This window comes from Trichomycterus rosablanca, chromosome 20 (genome assembly GCF_030014385.1).
Source record: "Trichomycterus rosablanca isolate fTriRos1 chromosome 20, fTriRos1.hap1, whole genome shotgun sequence".
NCBI classification, from domain to species: domain Eukaryota; kingdom Metazoa; phylum Chordata; class Actinopteri; order Siluriformes; family Trichomycteridae; genus Trichomycterus; species Trichomycterus rosablanca.
Genome location: NC_086007.1, coordinates 4,590,680 through 4,609,625, shown reverse-complemented (window position 1 = coordinate 4,609,625; position 18,946 = coordinate 4,590,680). Strand labels below are relative to the sequence as shown.

Sequence of the window (18,946 nt, the reverse complement as noted above, 5' to 3'; positions counted from 1 at the left end):
TGTGAGTCGGGCCTACTTGTTCAACATCTGTCCCTGAGCTCACAAATGTATTATTATAATTTTTTCTTATTTTAAAAATATAATCTCAGACACACTCCAAAACCTTATGTGAAGCTCTCTTCGAAGAGTAAAGGTTATTATAGATACCCCATATTAATTCCTAAGATTTTGGTAAGTGATCGATCAGGTGTCAGGATACGTACAAGATTCCTTAAACTGTATATTGGATTAATGTCAATTAGTTTTGCAAGAATTGAGAAACTGGTAAAAGCATGATACTACCACCAGCATATTTTACAGTGTTGGTGACTGGGTGGTGTTTCATGTTAGATTTACATGACCTTTATACATGGGTACTATCTCAAAAATAGCCGTAGACATAAGAGTACAATAATAACTAGAGAGGTGAATTTCCTGAAGAAAATGCGAGTGTGAATGCGAGTGTGATTGCAGTGCAGTGGATGGGCGGGGGTGCGTATCCAAATGCTGTATCCAAGTCGATTTAGAGTTGGAATGGCATTGATATCTTGAAATTTCAAAAAATAAATGGAAGTCAATGGGGCCAAAAAAGCATACAAAAACGGGCGTGGTGGGTGAACGGGTGCGTGGATCCAAAAGCTGTATACATGCAGGGGTGTCATTAAAGAGCCGGACGATTTAGAGTTGGAACGGCGTCGATATCTCAAACTTTCAAAAATGAAAGTGAATGAAAGTCAATGGGGCCAAAAAAGCGTATAAAAACGGGTGTGGTGGGCGAACGGGCGGGGTGGGCGAACGGCCGGGTATACAAGCCGTCCATTCCTCAATGGGCCGGACGATTTAAAGTTGGAACGGCGTCGATATCTCGAAAATTGCGGACGAAGAAAGGATGGAATAATAAAAAGAAGAAGAAAAGTAAGACTAACGGATAACAATAGTGTGATTGCCTGCTGCAATGACACTAATAATAATAATAATACACTATAATACATACAGTATATTAAATAATAATTAAATAATTATTTTTAAGGTTCACAACAGTATGACACACTATTTTTATTTAAATGTATTTTCATTTTTAACCCTAACCTCTCCAATTGCAGAAAATCTATTTTAGTTTGTTTTTACATAATATTGATCAGTCCAAAAACAAAAGCTGTTACCTTTCCAAACACAAGTACATATCATGCATACTCGTTATGAAGGCTTCAAAATGTCACGGCCTGTTGAGCTGCAAAATAAAGATTCCCCCCAACAGACCCAAACCCTTTCCTATTCGACAGTAGCTCATTAATCAAGATCTGATTTCGGTGCAATAGTTCAATCAATGAGGAAATGCCTATGATCCAGCTTTAGGGAGCATTTACTCACATAAGCAATAAATCATTTTACGAACTGGTCGGCCTTGGTGCACTTTGTGAGCGCTCCTATTTCAGCCATTTCCCTTTTCACATGAGAGAGACCGAGCATGAGAGGAAGAAAAAGGAAAGCTGGTTGTTACCAGAGAATCCCCACTGGTGCAGTATGGGAACAGAGTCGCTGCTTTTTTTTTTTGGATGAGATCGCATGGCTTGGTTCACCTGATCTCCATATTTATCAAGATCAAAGAAATAAGCAATGTCTTGTTCAGTTCCTAAAAAAAGTCAGGTCTCTTTTACGCACCGTTTTATGCAAAGTCGTTGTGCTTTAGGAGCTAGCGTGGCTAGGTCAGTGACCCTGGAGAAAACAGCTTGCATTAATATGCTGTAATCCAGTGTAATTAGTCAAATAACCGAACACCAAGCAGCTTGTCACAGCCTGTCAGCTTTGGCAGGCCTGCAAGATGGCCTGCAGTCCCCATGGCCAGCACACACACACACACACACACACACACACACACGGCTGCCATCTATCTTTTATCTTTTTGGAAGTGCGTAGGATTTTACAGCTTCAGGTTTCGATCAAATCACCATCTTCACTAATACGTCATTTCTGACTGTAAAAGCTTTACTTTTAGTTGTTACTGATTGATAAGATAAGATCTTTATCACTGTACAAGTACAATGAGATGTTGTTTGTAGCCTGTAGATGCTTAAATAAGGTAAAATACACAGATCAGCCATAACATTAAAACCATCTCCTTGTTTCTACACTCACTGTCAATTTTATCAGCTCCACTTACCATATAGAAGCACTTTGTAGTTCTACAATTACTGACTGTAGTCTGTCTGACTGTACTGACTGTGTTCTTCAATGGTCAGGACCCCCACAGGACCACCACAGAGCAGGTATTATTTAGGTGGTGGATCATTCTCAGCACTGCAGTGACAATGACATGGTGGTGGTGTGTTAGTGTGTGTTGTGCTGGTATGAGTAGATCAGACACAGCAGCTACTACTATCAGCACTGAGCTTCCACTGCTCTGTTAGTTTTGTCCTATTTAAAACGATGTTGACATATATGAAGTGAGAATAAGAACTTTTATTTAACTTATTTATTTAACTTAACATTAGTATAACATTTACATTTACATTTACATTTTCAGCATTTAGCAGACGCTTTTATCCAAAGCGACTTACACCAAGAGCTGAACACGATGAGCAATTGAGGGTTAAGGGCCTTGCTCAGGGACCCAACAGTGGCAACTTGGTGGTGGCGGGGCTTGAACCGGCAACTTTTTTTTTGTTTATTAGTCCAGTACCTTAACCACTAAGCTATCACTGGCCCTTAACCCTGGCCTCAAAATCATTTTACTCAAGTCAGTACAAGCCGAGAAGGTTAAAGAGTTAAAATGAAAGGAAAAACGAGTCTTATTAAATGTTTGGGCCTCCACAAATGTGCAAAGCAGCTTCACAGCTTTTAAATCGTCTTTAGCTGAAAGCCCCTGAAACACCACCTCATGTGTCTCCAGATGTGAAGATTGCCTGTCTTGATCCACCTCATGGTGGGATGCGATATGCAAAACCCCAGCTAAGCACACCGCTTCAGTCAAAATAATTATATCAGTAAGCCTGCCACTCCTCCCACCACCGCGGGATCGCAGCGAGAGTGAGACGTCCGCTGACGAGCGACGTCCAACAGCTCCGCCTGCACTCGCTGTGGGATTAGTGGAGGTAAAACGATTTAAACTATATAATTACAAGGGGATCAAGTGCAAATTATCTACCCCACTCAACAGCCAGATTACCCGTCTGAGCTTCCTCTAGAAATCTTACAAGCCCCTGAAGGTAAAACCTTCCTCCAACACCCTGCCATGCAGCTCTTCTTAGAGCTTCTATTTTAGCATGCTCTGATGCTGCTACCGCTAGCACCCAGGCTTGTTTAGCCCTGGGCAACGGTATGTATGTCAGGCTAATTCAGTGTTATCACTGCTGGAAAAAATACAGGAATAAAAATAAACACCACAGATCAGCACTGTAGTTGGTTGTTGGTCTTGAATGGCTTCTGCTCCCTAATAATAACTTATTGCTTGTTAAGATGTGCAATGCTGTAATGTGTTTAAAATACAACAGAGGTGGGTGTCCTGCAAAAACATAAAAACATGTGGCACCCAGGTGGCGCAGCAGGATATTCCACTAGTACACCAGTACTGGGATTCTGAACTCTGCAAGAGCGCCACCTGGCAGGCCCAATTGGCAATGCCTGCAGCAGACAACATTGGCCACTGAAGTCTGCTGGGTGGGAAAAATTTTTACTAAAAAATAGGTGGGGTCTCTGACCCTGAGTAAATACCCTGGTTAGTATCCCGAGGTGACTGTACAGAGGTGGAGGAACACGGAGGTTGTTGCGTGACTCTCCATGTGCAAAACTGGCCTCAAAATGTGGGTGAATAAGAAGTGTTCATTGGACTGTGCTGGGTTTCCAGCAGTGGAAGACAACTTGGTTATACTAAATTTGGAGAAAAAGGGGAGAAAATTGCATGAATAAAATTGCATAAATAAACAAACAAACAAACAAACAAACAAATAAATAAATAAATAAATAAAGGGAAAAAAAATACTGGTTTGTTATTATTTTGGCCAGTAACTACTTTTTAATTAATTGTCGTATTTATTTATTATTTATTATTTTTTTTGTATTCTGTACATTATTTTTCCCAGTATACATTTGTTGTGTCACAATAATGATTAAGATTGTATTTATTTATTTATTTATTATTAATTTAGTTATTAATTAATTAATTTAGTTATTTACTTTTATTATAATTATTATTATTGATTATTATTATTATTATTAGTAGTAGTAGTATTAATATTATTATTATTTATTTATTCATTTATTTATTTATTTATTTTGGTCAACAACCAGCAATTGTGTTTTTATTATTTTTCTAAATAATAATAAAAATTTTACATGTTTGTATCCTGTTCATTATCAGTATTTGGCAACAGATACCAGCTAAGACCAGCAACAAGCTAATGCTAGATTTGTTCATGGATGTTAGCTGAAATTAGTTGAAATTTGAGGATTGAAGATGTCACTGGGGCTAATCTTCAGATTAGGAGGAGGAAAAAGCAGAAGGGGGCAAACCGATAGAGCGTGGACGACAAGCAGAATTAAATGAGGCTAGGCAAATGTGTAGAGCATCAGAGCAACCGCCAGGCTAGCAGAAAAGAAAATGATAATAGATGTGAGTCGGGTGCCAGGGGCTGAAACCGAGCACAGGTAGAAAGACAAGATTAATTGCAGAACTGAGAGGCGCTCATTGCTCATCAGGCAGCCCACTTTCCCCTTGGTTGCACACACCCACACATGCTAACAAGCTTAGCTCCATCCTCCATGAAAAGGCTAGTTTGAAAATACACCTTCAGTGCTGGTTCTATTCTCCGTCAGTCTTTCTCGTTTCGGTCTCTCTTATTGTCGCTTTGTGTTTTTCTCACTAACGTCTGTCCATGTATCTGTCTTGTCCTCCCATCTCTCTTTCTTCTTCTCTGAGAGCTGTAGCGTAGCCTGTGGTGCTATGTCTATTTTATCTCCGTCTCTCAACTGCTCTTAATAGAAGAGATTTTCTGATCTTAAGCAGCAGAAGCCCCTAAACAGCAGCCATTAGCGTGGGCTGAATGGAAAACACCCTCAAGAAAATCAGGCTCCGTTTTCAAAGCTTTTTTTTCCCCCTCAATCCCACTTAACCTATTTAGCTGAATGTGTGTGTGGGTGTGTATTTTTTATGTGCATGTGTAAATCCACTTGCTTCTTGTGTAGATAAATCATCCCAAATCAAACTGCTGGCAAAAGCAACCAAACAAAGAACACAATGGAATCAACTATTCAGATTTATAAGCAGACATAGCCATTTACACCCATCAGCCATAACATTAAAACCACCTCCTTGTTTCTACACTCACAGTCCATTTTATCAGCTCCACTTACCATATATAAGCACTTTGTAGTTCTACAATTACTGACTGTAGTGCATCTGTTTCTATGCATACTTTTTTAGCCTGCTTTCATGCTGTTCTTCAATGGTCAGGACCCCCACAGGACCACCACAGAGCAGGTATTATTTAGGTGGTGGATCAATCTCAGCATTGCAGTGACACTGACATGGTGGTGGTGTGTTAGTGTTTGTTGTGCTGGTATGAGTGGATCAGACACAGCAGCGCTGCTGGAGTTTTTAAACACCTCACTGTCACTGCTGGACTGAGAATGATCCACCACCTAAATAATACCTGCTCTGTGGTGGTTCTGGGAGAGTCCTCCTGACCATTGAAGAACATGGTGAACGGAGGCTAAAAAAGCATGCAGAGAAACAGACGGACTACAGTCAGTAATTGTAGAACTACAAAGTGCTTCTATATGGTAAGTGGAGCTGATAAAATGGACAGTGAGTGTAGAAACAAGGAGGTGGTTTTAATGTTATGGCTGATCGGTGTATGTTTTTCATGGTCAAACCTGCCTGGACATTCACAATGATGATCCGAGTGGCTCACGCGGTGCATTTTCATCCTCTCTCGCTTTGAAAGCCCCACCACCCTGACACACACTCTCATACTCCCTAAATGTATAGTGACAGTGATTATGCAAAACCGCATCTTCTGTCCCGCGTCCCCACTCAGGAAGATGTGCCGCCTTCATTGCAACCCGAGATATGGACTCAGCTGCACGGAATCTGAAGGAATTTTAAATTCCCTCATTTTCAGCCCTTAGTGAGGATGTCACAGGCGGCAGAGATCAGATGAGAAACGTGCCCTTTGATTTTCAGGTGTTTGTTGTCTGGAATTTTAAAAAGAAGGGATTCGTGAAGGGATTAGAAATGTTACCGTGTGAGTTTGAGATTAGTGCAGAGTTTTTAAAAATAAATCAAAAGATTTATTATAGGATTTTAACCATGAGTTTTAAAACCTGCAGCTCAGTCAGTAATTTAGTTTATTTGATAATGAGATACTACAATCCACATCCTACTGTGAATTATATATTATATGTTATATATGTTTTTAGGACTTTATAAGAAATTTAATTTAAGACTTGCATCATAACATTATGACCGGTGAAGTGAATAACACTGATTATCTCTTTATCACAGCACCTGATAGTAGGTGGGATATATTAGGCAGCAAGTGAACATTTTATTCTCAAAGTTGATGTTAGAAGCAGGAAAAATGGGCGAGCGTGAGGATTTGAGCGAGTTTGACAAGGACCAAATTGTGATGGCTAGACGACTGGGCCAGAGCATCTCCAAAACTGCAGCTCTTGTGGGGTGTTCCCTGGTCTGAAGAGCACAACAACAGGTTTGAGGTGTTGAGCATCTGTGGGATGTGCTGGACGAACAAGTCCAATCCATGGAGGCCCCACCTTTAATAACAGCAAAAGGAGGACCAACACAATATTTGGAAGGTGGTCATAATGTTATGCCTAATCGGTGAAGTGTGCTTATTTCCATATTAAAGAGTACAATGACAAACCACTGCAGGGGCTGTTGTAGCCTAGTGGCTAAGGTGCTGGACTAGTAATCAGAATGTTGCTGGTTTAAGCCCCACCTCTGCCAGGTTGCCGCTGTTGGGCCCTTGAGCAAGGCCCTTAACCCTCAATTGCTTAGATCGTATATTGTCACAACTATAAGTCGCTTTGGTTAAAAGCGTCTGCTAAATGCCAAAAATGTAAATGAAATACATTTAAAAAAAGTGAGTTTTTTTTGGGCGCCCAGGTGGCGCAGTGGGATATTCTGCTAGCACACCAGCGCTGAGATTCTGAACTCGAAACTCGGTGTTGTCACCGGTCGGCTGGGCGCCATCTAGTGGGCATAATTGGCAGTGCCTGTAGGGAGGGATGACCGGACTATGTGGGCGGGGTCTTTAAACGCTGTGTAAGGACCCTGATTGGTGGATAGAGGCGTCTGTGCAGAGTGCATGGGTGGAAAAGGGATCTGTTAACGGCTGTGCGTGGGTTGGAGGAGGTGTAAGCAGTGATATACCCTCCTCAACTGCAAAAAATCGGGCATCCCCAGCAGCAGAGGACAAATTGACTACAATAAATTGGGAGAAAATGGGAGAAAAACGCATAAAATAAGCGAGTTTTTTGCCAATTAAACAATTTAAAAAAAAGAAAAAAAAAATTGTATTTTTTAATAGTAATTCCATTAACTGTGGTTGATTGTTTTGAACTAACATGTAAAACATCAAAAATTTTGCTATAAGTTAATCATCCTTTCTAGTAAAGTTAACAGCTTCCAACACACAAAGTCATGGACAATGTGACTGAAAAAAGAATAACATGAAACTATGCTTATGGAATATATTAATAATTATTCTGATGCTAGTCAACTCCTCTGCTGGGCTAGAGCACACTTTGATGCATCTGTCTCAGCCACAGTGTGTAAAAAATCCTGTCCTGCGTGTAGGAAATGGAAATCGAGGCCGCAGGTTCATTGATGCAGTGACGGAGGAAAGAAACAAGCAACAAAGTGCATGACATTCAGTGGTACAGAAGCCGGTTCTGAACAGGTGCAGTGTCACTGCGTTCATCTCCGGATGTTGTTGGTCTCTGACTGGAGGACAGGTAGCGGAGGATGACAAGCTGTGACTACTCTGCACCGCTCAGTGTGGTTATATGTGTTTGTGCCCCTGACATAAGCGTGTTTGGCTTACATAGCCCTCACATACTTGTCAAAGCTGCTCTTCTGACCCTCCAAACTACTCCAAACAAGCACATTTATCTGCCCCTCTTATCTAATCACACTGGACACTGACATTAACAAGTACAACTTAGGCTGCAGATGCAAAACACACAATTTTTGACCAGAAATGCCCTGACAAATACTGTATATATTAGGCAGCATGGTGGCTCAGTGGGTAGCACTGTTGCCCCCCAACAAAAAGGTCCTGGGTTTGATTCCAAGGTGAATCAGTCTGTGTCCTTTCTGTGTGGAGTTTGCATGTTCTCCCACTGTCTGCGTAGGTTTTCTCAAGGTGCTCCAGTTTTCTCACAGTCCAAAGACATGCAGTCAAGGTAACTGGAGATACTAAAGTCCCCTTATAAGTGTGTGTGTGTGTGTGTATGTATGTATGTGTGTGTATGTGTTTGCCCTGTGATTGACTGACGAATTGTCCAGGGTGTTTCCTGCATTTCGCCCAGTGAATCAGACCCACCCTGTCTCTGAATAGGATAAAGCTGTATATAGTGTTGGTCCCCCTTTTGCTGCCAAAACAGCCCTGCAACTGTGCTGCACTGTTTATTCTGACACCTTTCTATCAGAACCAGCATTAACTTCTTCAGCAGTTTGAGCTACAGTAGCTCGTCTGTTGGATCGGACCACACAGGGTCAGCCTTTGCTCCCCACGTGCATCAGTGAGCCTTGGCCACCCATGACCCTGTCGCCGGTTTACCACTGTTCCTTCCTTGGACCACTTTTGATAGATACTGACCACTGCAGACCAGGAACACCTCACAAGAGCTGCAGTTTTGGAGATGCTCTGACCCAGTCGTCTAGCCATCACAGTTTGGCCCTTGTCAAACTCGGTCAAATCCTCACGCTCGCCCATTTTTTCTGCTTCTAACATCAACTTTGAGGATAAAATTTTCACTTGCTGCCTAAAATATCCCACCCACTAATAGGTGCCGTGATGAAGAGTTATTCAGTGTTATTCACTTCACCGGCAGTGGTCATAATGTTATGCCTGGTCGGTGTATAGTGGGGCCAGTGATAGCTCAGTGGTTAAGGTACTGGACTAGTAAACAGAAGGTTGCCGGTTCAAGCCCCGCCACCACCAAGTTGCCACTGTTGGGTCCCTGAGCAAGGCCCTTAACCCTCAATTGCTCATCGTGTTCCGCTCATTGTGTAAGTCGCTTTGGATAAAAGCATCTGCTAAATGCTGAAAATGTAAAATGTAAATATAGTTATATTATCATACTTCATACTTTGTACTTTTCTGTCTGTACTCCTCATCTCACAGACAGATGACTTTACATTTGCCAGAAGAATAATCAAAAAAATAAGTGAAATTTATCACACAAGCACTGTCACTTTGACTGTTGGTATACTGTTAAAAATGCTATTTGTTGCCGCTCAGGTGGCGCAGCGGTAAAAACACACGCTGGAACCAGAGCTGGGATCTCGAATACATCGTATCGAATCTCAGCTCTGCCTTGCCGGCTGAGACTCAGTGGCCACATGAACAATGATTGGCCTCTGCTGGCTGATTGATGGCGCCTGCACAGAGATGAGATAAGAGTGCTCTTAAGGTGTGTCCCTCCATACACGCAGCTAGGCTGCACTGCACTCGTCAAAGTGTAGGTGATAAGATGCATACGGCATGCTGCCCACGTGTCGGAGGAAAGGAAGCATGACGCAATGGGGCAATTGGACTCGCAAAAAAAAAATGGGAGAAAAAGGGGAGAAAATTCATAAAGAAAAAAAAATGCTATTTGTTATTGTTTCATATACATTTGTTTTTCTGTAGAATATTATACCAAAATGTTCTGGATTATTATGCTCCTTTCTTTGTGAAACAGACAAACACTGTTGTTTCTCTTGGTTGGAAGTGGTTTCTACTTCTTACCCTCCCATAGATTTTATTGTTGCCTTGTTTTGATTTATTTCTCTCAAGCTTCCTTTAAATTGTAGCTTTGCAGCTTCAGTTGTTTTGGAAATGTTAGGGAAACTCAGCTTTTCTCACTTGTTCAGCCACTCACACATTTTTCATTGCTTCTCTCAGGAGAGTAGTCACAGTTCTGGGGTAAGACGAAAGTGTGAGTCTCTCACATCTCACACTTTTCACTTTGCTCGCGAGCTCCCTCATTGAGCTTTAACAGTGGAAGCCTATTAGACAAATCTGCGGACACCCCGGCCGAGGTGCTGCCGATGGCAGGTTGTCAGTGCAACAGACGAGCCCCTTTATAAATATATCAGTCATGCTGGCTTCAGCCGCCGCTGAATTATATCCCCGTCCCACTTCAGCACAAATTTGACACGGAGAGGGATTGCGCTCATTTCTCAGGGAGCTGGCTTTGAAAAATGGTGTCCGGTTTAAATATGACAGATTCCTTTGATGTATTTACCCCTGTCCTGGTGCTTTATGTAGCAGAGGGTCCTGTGGGTGCTTGAAGCTTTTAAAATAAATAAGGGCAAAAAAGTAAATTCATATGTCATTTTCTTTATGACTGGAATTGTTTTGTGGGCTTTTATTTTATAGATGTCAGTTGTCAGTAGCATCCTGTTTTTGTCCTACCTTGAAATAAAGTTTGTGAACCCATCTGGGATTAGTATTACTTTATTAATAACACCTAAAATATGAATAGATCTTTATTCAATTAGTAAAAATAATAAACACATTTTACCCAAACTGATAACACACAGAGTCACATATTCATCTCCTTACTGAACAGATGGATTTGTTATTTATAGTCTTGTCTCCTACAAACACAGGTATTATAATAAATCAGATTTACCTCTGTAAGGAGAGGCACAACACAAGTGAGTGGAAGAATAGACAATAGTGGGTGTTGTTTTGTTATTTTTAAATAGCATTACACCCAAAAAGAATTTTACAATGCCAACTCACAAACAACTAGACCAATGGTATTTAGCCAAAACAACGTACAATTGTGACAAAAACAATACAAGCAATTCAGATTTAAGGGTCACTTGCTCCTTGCTCAGGGGCTAAGTAGTGTTGGGGATTGAACCTGAAACTTTGTGATCACTAGTCAAATACCTTAACTACTGATCTACCACTGCTGCTAAATATTGTTCTTTTTAAAATAAAGAAAAAGAATTTATAATTGATGTTATTTTTGGTCATTTTGTTATATCGACAGTTAGGCAGTCAAGTGGCGCAGCAGTCTATTAAGCTGGCTCAACACCACTAAGATTCAAACCAGGACACAACTACTATCATAAATACTACTACTACCACTATAAGTACTACTACTACTACTACTACCATAACTACTACTATTACTACTACTGGGTTCCACGCTAGAGTGGTCCAGATCCTCTCTGTGTGGAGTTTGCATGTTCTCCCCGTGTCTGCGTGGGTTTCCACGGGAGCTCCGGTTTCCTCCCACAGTCCAAAGACATGCAGGTGAGGTGAACTGGAGCTACAAAATTGTTAATGATGGTGTTTGACGTTAAAGACTTGAACTGATGAATCTTGTGTAACCAGTAACCTGTCATGAATGTAACTAAAGTGTGTAAAACATGACATGGCTAAGTGGGTAGCACTATTGCCTCACAGCAAGAAGATCCTGGGTTTGATCCAAAATCAAAAAATCAGTGGGCAACTATCATAAAAGTACTGATTTTGTAAAAGTGCTTTTATAAAGCTTAACAAGCTATTTTTCTCACACTAGCATCTCCAGATAAGAAATGAAAGACATATGAACGCTCTCCATTGCAAGCTGGGCAGCCATGTTGTCTCCGTCCTATTCTGCTTCGGCTGCTGGGGTTTCTGGAACTGCTGGGGCTGCTGGGATTGCTGGGGCTTGTGGGGTTGCATGATTAGATTGGGGCAGAATCCTCCAGCTGGCAGGCCTGTCTGAGACCCAGGGGCACTCGTCCCCGACACTCGTCACCGTTCTGACACCTCTGACAGGCAGCGGACAGCCCAGCCAGACAGGTTCATTAAGGCCTGTTTCTTACAGCTGGGCCTCTCTCTCTCTCTCTCTCTCTCTCTCTTATTCCTTTTCTCTCTCTTTTGCCTTATACCCCCTCCTTTCACTTCTTTCCACCAGCAACAAAACCGAGGGGTGTGGGTGAGGCCTGCGCTTTGTCACCGACCACACAGTCTACATGGACGCAGGCTCGTTGGGTTTTGAAGTGCCAGCTCTGATGTTGTGACATTTTTTTTCTGCTCTGTTTTGAGGGCGATTGTTCCACCAGCATCTTTTGTTGTTGCCGAGCCCTTTGGCCTGTGCTTTGTCAGAGGTGCTAACACACACTGCAGGGGGTGCAGACATATCCTGCTTTACAAAATATGATGCTGTTGGACAACGCTCTTTATCTGCCACAAACGATGCCTGGAATCTAATTAAGGGATACGTCTGGGTTATTACAACTTTATTAAGTGATTATACCTGGCATCACTGAGTCACCTACGCTAAATTACGCTCCCGCTCCTGAAACATGTTAGTAAATTCGATAAATGGATTCCCTGCTCTGTTTGCTACTATGTAGTTATTGAGTAAATAAAATTGTATGTGAACTATATTTCAACATTGCGCCTGGTGTTTCCAGAAAGGCTTCAGACCCACCTTGATCCTGATCAGGATGAAGAGGTTATTAATTATAAGTTGAAATTACTCATTTTTCCACCAAATCCAGTTGTGGTCACTTGTCCCCACCCCTGATGAAGGAAATCCAGGACTGTTTGAACTCTGTTTCTGCCATTGTCCTGTACCCTCTAGACCAGACAATGCTTTTTCATGTGTAGGTGCCCAGCCGGCTGATAGCACAGCTAAGATTCTGAATGGAGAGCTTGAGATCTCAGCACTGTTGGACTAGCGTGCTTTACCGCTGCGTCATCGGAGCACCCAAATTGGCATTACTCTTGAAGTTCGTCATATCTGAGAAGCTGCTTGATTTACAGCTGTTTTCTACGTTGGCACTGCCACTCCATAAATCAGCTCCTGGTCCATTTACAGGTTGCCCACGCTATTCGAAAAAAGAGGATTGATATAAAAACCAAACGAACTTTAAGGTTATTTTTGCTTTTTTTTTTCTTCGTTAGATTTGTAATGTAGGACTTCTGTAAGAGTAAAGTGGCATGAAAGTAAAGGGAACTTTTGGTAATCCTTGGATACCTGAATATATTAATTTCTAAAATTATTAGCTCTATGTAAATCAGTAAAAGAAATACGACCACACACACACAGAGACACACACACTGATGTTCATGAGGAAATACTTGTTCCATCCAATAATACTGACTGGCGTCAAGAGATTCCGTTAATGTTCACATCAAACATTAAAACAAGTGAAAAACAAATGTAATGTGGGCACTGGTAGCTCAGTGGTTAAGATACTGGGTTAGTCATCAGAAGGTTGCTGGTTCAAGTCCCAGCATTTACCCTGCACTTGCTTGTAGTGTATTTGGTCACAGTTGTGAGATGCTTTGAATAAAAGCATCTGCTAAATGCAGTAAATGTGATCAGAGTGACTTTGACTATAATGTGGATGTTGTTGCGTGTACACCCTATGTGACCAAAAGTATTTGGACACCCGACTATGAGCTTGTTGGACATCCCATTTCAAAAACAAATGATATTAAAATATAGTCTGTTGGTGGGAATTTCTACCCATTTAGTCAAAAGAGCATCAGTATGGCTGAGCACTGATGTTGGTCAAGAAAGCCTCAGCTGATGTTCTAGTTCATTTAGGAGATTTAGGTAAGGGCTCTGTGCAGGACACGGCATTTCTTTAAACCGAGCTTTTCTTCACGTCTTTATAGACCTTACTTGTGTGTGCACAGCATATCAAAAGCAAATAATTCCCTTAATATAATGGATTTATTGTGGCTCAAAAGTCTGAATATTTTATAATATTATTATAACATTATTGTGTGTACATATGTATTATTTATATCATAATTAAATCGTCTCACATTAACTCTCTTCATGCTTGGATCTATTCTGACCTCTTTACTTCAAATCATGGCTCTATGAGCAAAGGGTTGATAAAAGGTGTAAAGCAAACCCTGATGTTTAGGCATCGTGAACGTGTGTGAGTGTGTGCTAGTGTTAGGGGGATTGTTTGTGGTAAAGGAGGTCATTAATATTTGGTAGGAGGTGGAGGGAGATGCTAGAGGATGGAGCGGACTGCAGTGTAATCCGGCTCTAATTGAGCCCTTGAGACTCCGGTGAGTCGAGAAGCGTGTCTGCGCCGACACTGAGCGCCGTTCCGGGGAGAAATAAAGCAGGTCTGGGCCGGCTGGCGCACGCAGTCATTGCTTCTAAATGAGCTGTGGATGGGTGCAGAAGCCTCGTGGGGACTCGCAGACCTCACTTCATTTTTACTCCAACACTGTAACTGTAAAAAGCAGCTTTCCAGTCCAAGACATCAAGTCACACTTTATCTTAGCATGCAAGAAGAAAGGGCTTTCATCTCGGTGCCGTCCAATCTGGAATCTGTTTGTGTGCTTGTGTGTGTGTGTGTGTGTGTGTGAGACAGAGAGGTAGTGAGTTAGTAAGTGAATAAATGTGGATGGTGTATGTGTGTATCAGAGAGAATACTATGCGTACCACTCCAGTATGAGATGGGGGCAGGAGCTGTCATCTTGAACCTCTTGATCTACCCCAAAGGACCCAGGGGTTTCCACCAAAAAGTCTCACTAATGATCCCGTTCTCAGCTCGGCATTGTATGTGCATTGATTATTTACAGTCTCCTGAGCCCCAGAGAAAGTAGCAGACCAGTAAAGGGAGGAGTAGCCGAAACACAGAGGCAAGAAGTCAACAAAGCCAACCGATATCACTTTATAGTAGTGTATCTGATTTAAGAATCAAAACCTGCAAGCATGACTGTAATCTCAGTGTGTTCCTAAAGAACACTGGTCAACATTTTTGACCAGGGCAGATTGTTATTATTATTATTCAAACTGCATAACTCACTATATGATCCAGCATCTACAGTAACCTAAAATATAAAAACTAAAACTCTAAAAAATTTTTTTATGTAAAGAATCTACTGTAGATTGAGGAATGTATTAAGATGTGTATATTTCCAACCTGATTTGTATACTTGGGTTTAAATTCAATGTATGTACGTTTGGGAGTATTTCTTGTTCAGACTTGCAGTACAAGGGTCTCCAGGTTTCAAGTAAAATACGTTTGCATACAGTGTGTCTAAGCTTTACTCATTTAATGCTCAATTACAATTTTATGTTCAAATCCAATGATGTGCTTCTTTTCTTAATTATTTTAATGTGGTGTAGATGTGGTATTATACCTCTTTTTAAGTGATTGGCTTGTGCAAAGCAGGCTGTACAGACTGATCTCAAAATGTATGGTTTATTTTTACAGTAAATACAAAAATCAGGTAAAGATATACATTCAAAGATCTAATTAAATTCTTTTTTCAGCACATTGAAATATCAGACATGAGGAGAGTAACTTACATGAGAGTCACTTTCACATTAAGTGGACTTGAGTGCTGGTGCATTATATTTTAGTTATTGTACATTTATGGTCTGACTAGTCTTTTTATTGTTTAATTTTATTTTCATCAACCACTTTTACCCGGACATGGTTGCAGCAGGTTCCGTTTTACCCAGGAAACACTGGGTGCCAAACCATCGCAGGGCTTCACCTCAGACATAGCCAATAGACCTTATCTGTGGCATTCTTAATGGACTAAGCAAACAAAAAAAGAAAGAAAAAGAAATGACTACGTTTATGGTTGTTACAGAAATGTATCTTGCAGAATAGCTCAAGTTTTGTTTCTGCAATATTGCTGTGCTTATATGTGTTTACAAGTCTTACATTTGTTTTTATTTCTGCAAACTGTCTGATAAGCTTTCACATCAAAGTGTATTCAAATACTGAAAATGTGACTAAATATTAGATCATTGCTACTGTACTGATGTATCTGTCTGTGCTCTGTGTTTTGAGCAGATTCTGGCCTATTCTGAAGGACTTCATGGGAAATGGATGTTCAGCGAGATCCGAGCTGTGTTCGCCCGGCGCTATCTGCTTCAGAACACGGCACTGGAGGTTTTCATGGCCAACAGAAGTAATTATTCTTATTTGTCATGTAACACCAACCAGTAGCAGATTTTTACATTAAAAAAAGCTTTGTTGATTTGTTTAATCAAATAACAAAGTCATGTAACTAACAATATATTTTTGAAATAGTTTGGCTCTTTAAACATTACTACCTTAGTAGCAATAAAAATGAAATTCTATATTATTTTATATATATTATTTTATATCTTTTTAGACATTTATATTACTGTTAAGACCTTTTATGTCTTGCCTTCTTTGTCTTTCTTAATGGGATAATTTAAATAATACAGATTACTGGGTTTTTTTATATAAACAATAAATATAATGGACAAAGATGCACCACATGTAATAGAAGAAAGGTCTAGACTGCAGACAGGCCAGTCTAGCACCTGCATTTTGTTTATATGAAGCCATGCTGTAACACAGCCTGTTACACATGCAGAGCTTGGCATTGTATTGCTTAAACAGGCAAGAATGTCCCTGAAAAAAGTCTGTGAAGATGGTAGTACATGTTGCTTCAAACTGCGTATCTATCCCTCAGTATTAATGGTACCTTTACGGACGTGAAAGTTACCCATGCCGAATCTCCCTGTTTACACATAAATAAAGTAAATGCAGCATTGGTTTAATTGTTAATTTAATAATAGAGACGACACTATAGAGCAGCAGGGGATGTTGGCAATGTACAGCAAAGAGATTCTAGTGTCCTCATCTTTGGTCCACAAAGGAACCCAGAGTTTCTACATGGCTTTCCTCTAAGTAGTCAATACTGTTCTGGACTGGCACCCTGTCCACAGTGGCTCTATGTATAAAACGAAAATCTGTTGGTTACTTTGAGCTCTATAGATGTAGATTTGGTCTGATGTTGTGATGTTGTTTCCACTTGCAGCCTCAGTGATGTTTAACTTCCCCGATCAGCCCACAGTGAAGAAAGTGGTGTATAGTTTACCACGTGTAGGTGTTGGAACAAGCTATGGCCTTCCACAAGCAAGGTAGGAGCTTAATATATAAAAAAAAAAACCAGACAACCACACATTCAGTTTTACTTTCTATCAAATGTTTTGCTTTGTGTTTATCCAGCAGAAGCAGTCTGATTTAAACTGTTATACAGACCAATTTAAGAGTTTACATTTTGAATGTGGTACCTTATTAAACTCACACCACACTGGAAAGGATAGAGAAAAATGCAGCACTGCCATTAGAGCAACTGCTTCTTCTTTTTATAATAGCTGTCTGACATTTGACTCTGATTATTTAGAATTGGCTCTTGTCTGGCTTGATTTTTTTTTCTCTGGATATTTAAGATGTACGTGTAGATGTACGTATGCAATATCTAGGCAAAACGTAATATTAAATTATAATTTTTATACAGGTGCAGGCGTAATGTACTAATATAACATAGTGCCTCACTAATATAAAACCATTTTTACCCATCCATGGTATTTAAGGTTAATCCCTCTATAGCACTGTCTGTTGGGCACTCTGGTGGTGCAGTGGTTTAATGCTCTAGCTTTTGAGTGAACTCTAAGGGTGCATTCACATGAGAAGCCTCAGCGCAAATTACCGCTTTGCTCAGCGCTTGGCTTGAGCGGTGCGGTAAAACGTCATCAAAGTGTGAATATGAGACATTTACATTTTTAACATTTAGCAGACGCTTTTATCCAAAGTGACTTACAGAACTGTGACAGTATACAGTCTAAGCAATTGAGAGTTAAGGGCCTTGCTCAAGGGCCCAACAGTGGCAACCTGACAGTGGTGAGGCTTGAACCAGCAGCCTTCTGATTACTGGACCAGTACCTTAACCACTAGGCTACAACTTAGACAAATCTGAATTTGTGTGAAATAACCATCAAATCCAGTCTGAAAGCTCCACATGTATCTGTGTTTATCTGGATTTTCCTTAATGTTTCACTTTTAAACTTGTGTTACAGCTCGAGGTTCTGAGGAATCCTGAGAATCAGCTTTTCCGAGAGTTAAAAACACGTATCGGTAAAAAGCTTAACGTGGCTTAATGTATTAAAAGAACGACACAAGAGCACTAAACCTCTCTTAATTATTACTGCTCATAAGTTCTCTCCACTAATGAAATTCCTCACTCGCTGCTTTAGTACAATAAGTCACGTTAAGTTTTGTTCACGTTAAGCTTTGTTCATACAGCCTGAGTCGCATTTATAGCGTCATATCAAACAGTTTGTCTAATTAGAGGAGCTTAAAGAAGGTCAGCGGCAATCAGGTAAACAGCACAAAAATGGTGAGCCCAACATGGCAAAAGTTCATGCTTCACTCAGTAGGAAACAACGTCATAGCCACACAAAAGCTATGACGCTTCTCATGTGATTATGCCCTACGAGTACTTGGCTGGGCATTCTAAAGACACTCACACTTAAAAATCCCAATAAACGACATGACCCACATGACATAATAGTAAAATTAACATTTTAAACTTGAGTTTATCATCTGCATCTTTTAACAGCTCGTAATCATTCATTGTCAGTGATTTACAATAGATTTACTTGACTCTTGATAAATGACTCTTCAGTACTGACTCATTACAGCACTGGGCAGTAAAAACACACCGCGGCCAACCAGCCATTTTAGGTGTCAAAATACAATGGTGCACTAAGAACACCTGTATATTGGATAATATCATTTAGGCTTTTTAACTGGCTCTCAATATTGACTATCCATTGATTTCTGTACCACTGTAGATGCAGAGCTTGTTTAAGCTTCATAGCATTTGTCTTGGACTGTCATCAAACTGTAACTAATAGCACATTGAACATCTAAAAAATAGCAGCCCATTGTTTTCATAAATCCCCACATGAAAGCGTGTAG

General features: G+C 40.6%; 1 protein-coding gene across 2 annotated transcripts in view; it reads left to right on the top strand.

Moving 5' to 3' along the window:
- The window catches only part of nbeab (neurobeachin b), a 322,601-nt gene that overhangs the window by 229,399 nt on the left and 74,256 nt on the right, over positions 1-18,946 (top strand). For both annotated transcript variants that reach the window (XM_063016272.1, XM_063016273.1), the window contains 2 exons: positions 16,001-16,118; positions 17,001-17,103. In XM_063016272.1, coding sequence (XP_062872342.1) covers positions 16,001-16,118; positions 17,001-17,103 — 221 coding nt within the window. The remainder of the gene's footprint in view (positions 1-16,000; positions 16,119-17,000; positions 17,104-18,946) is intronic.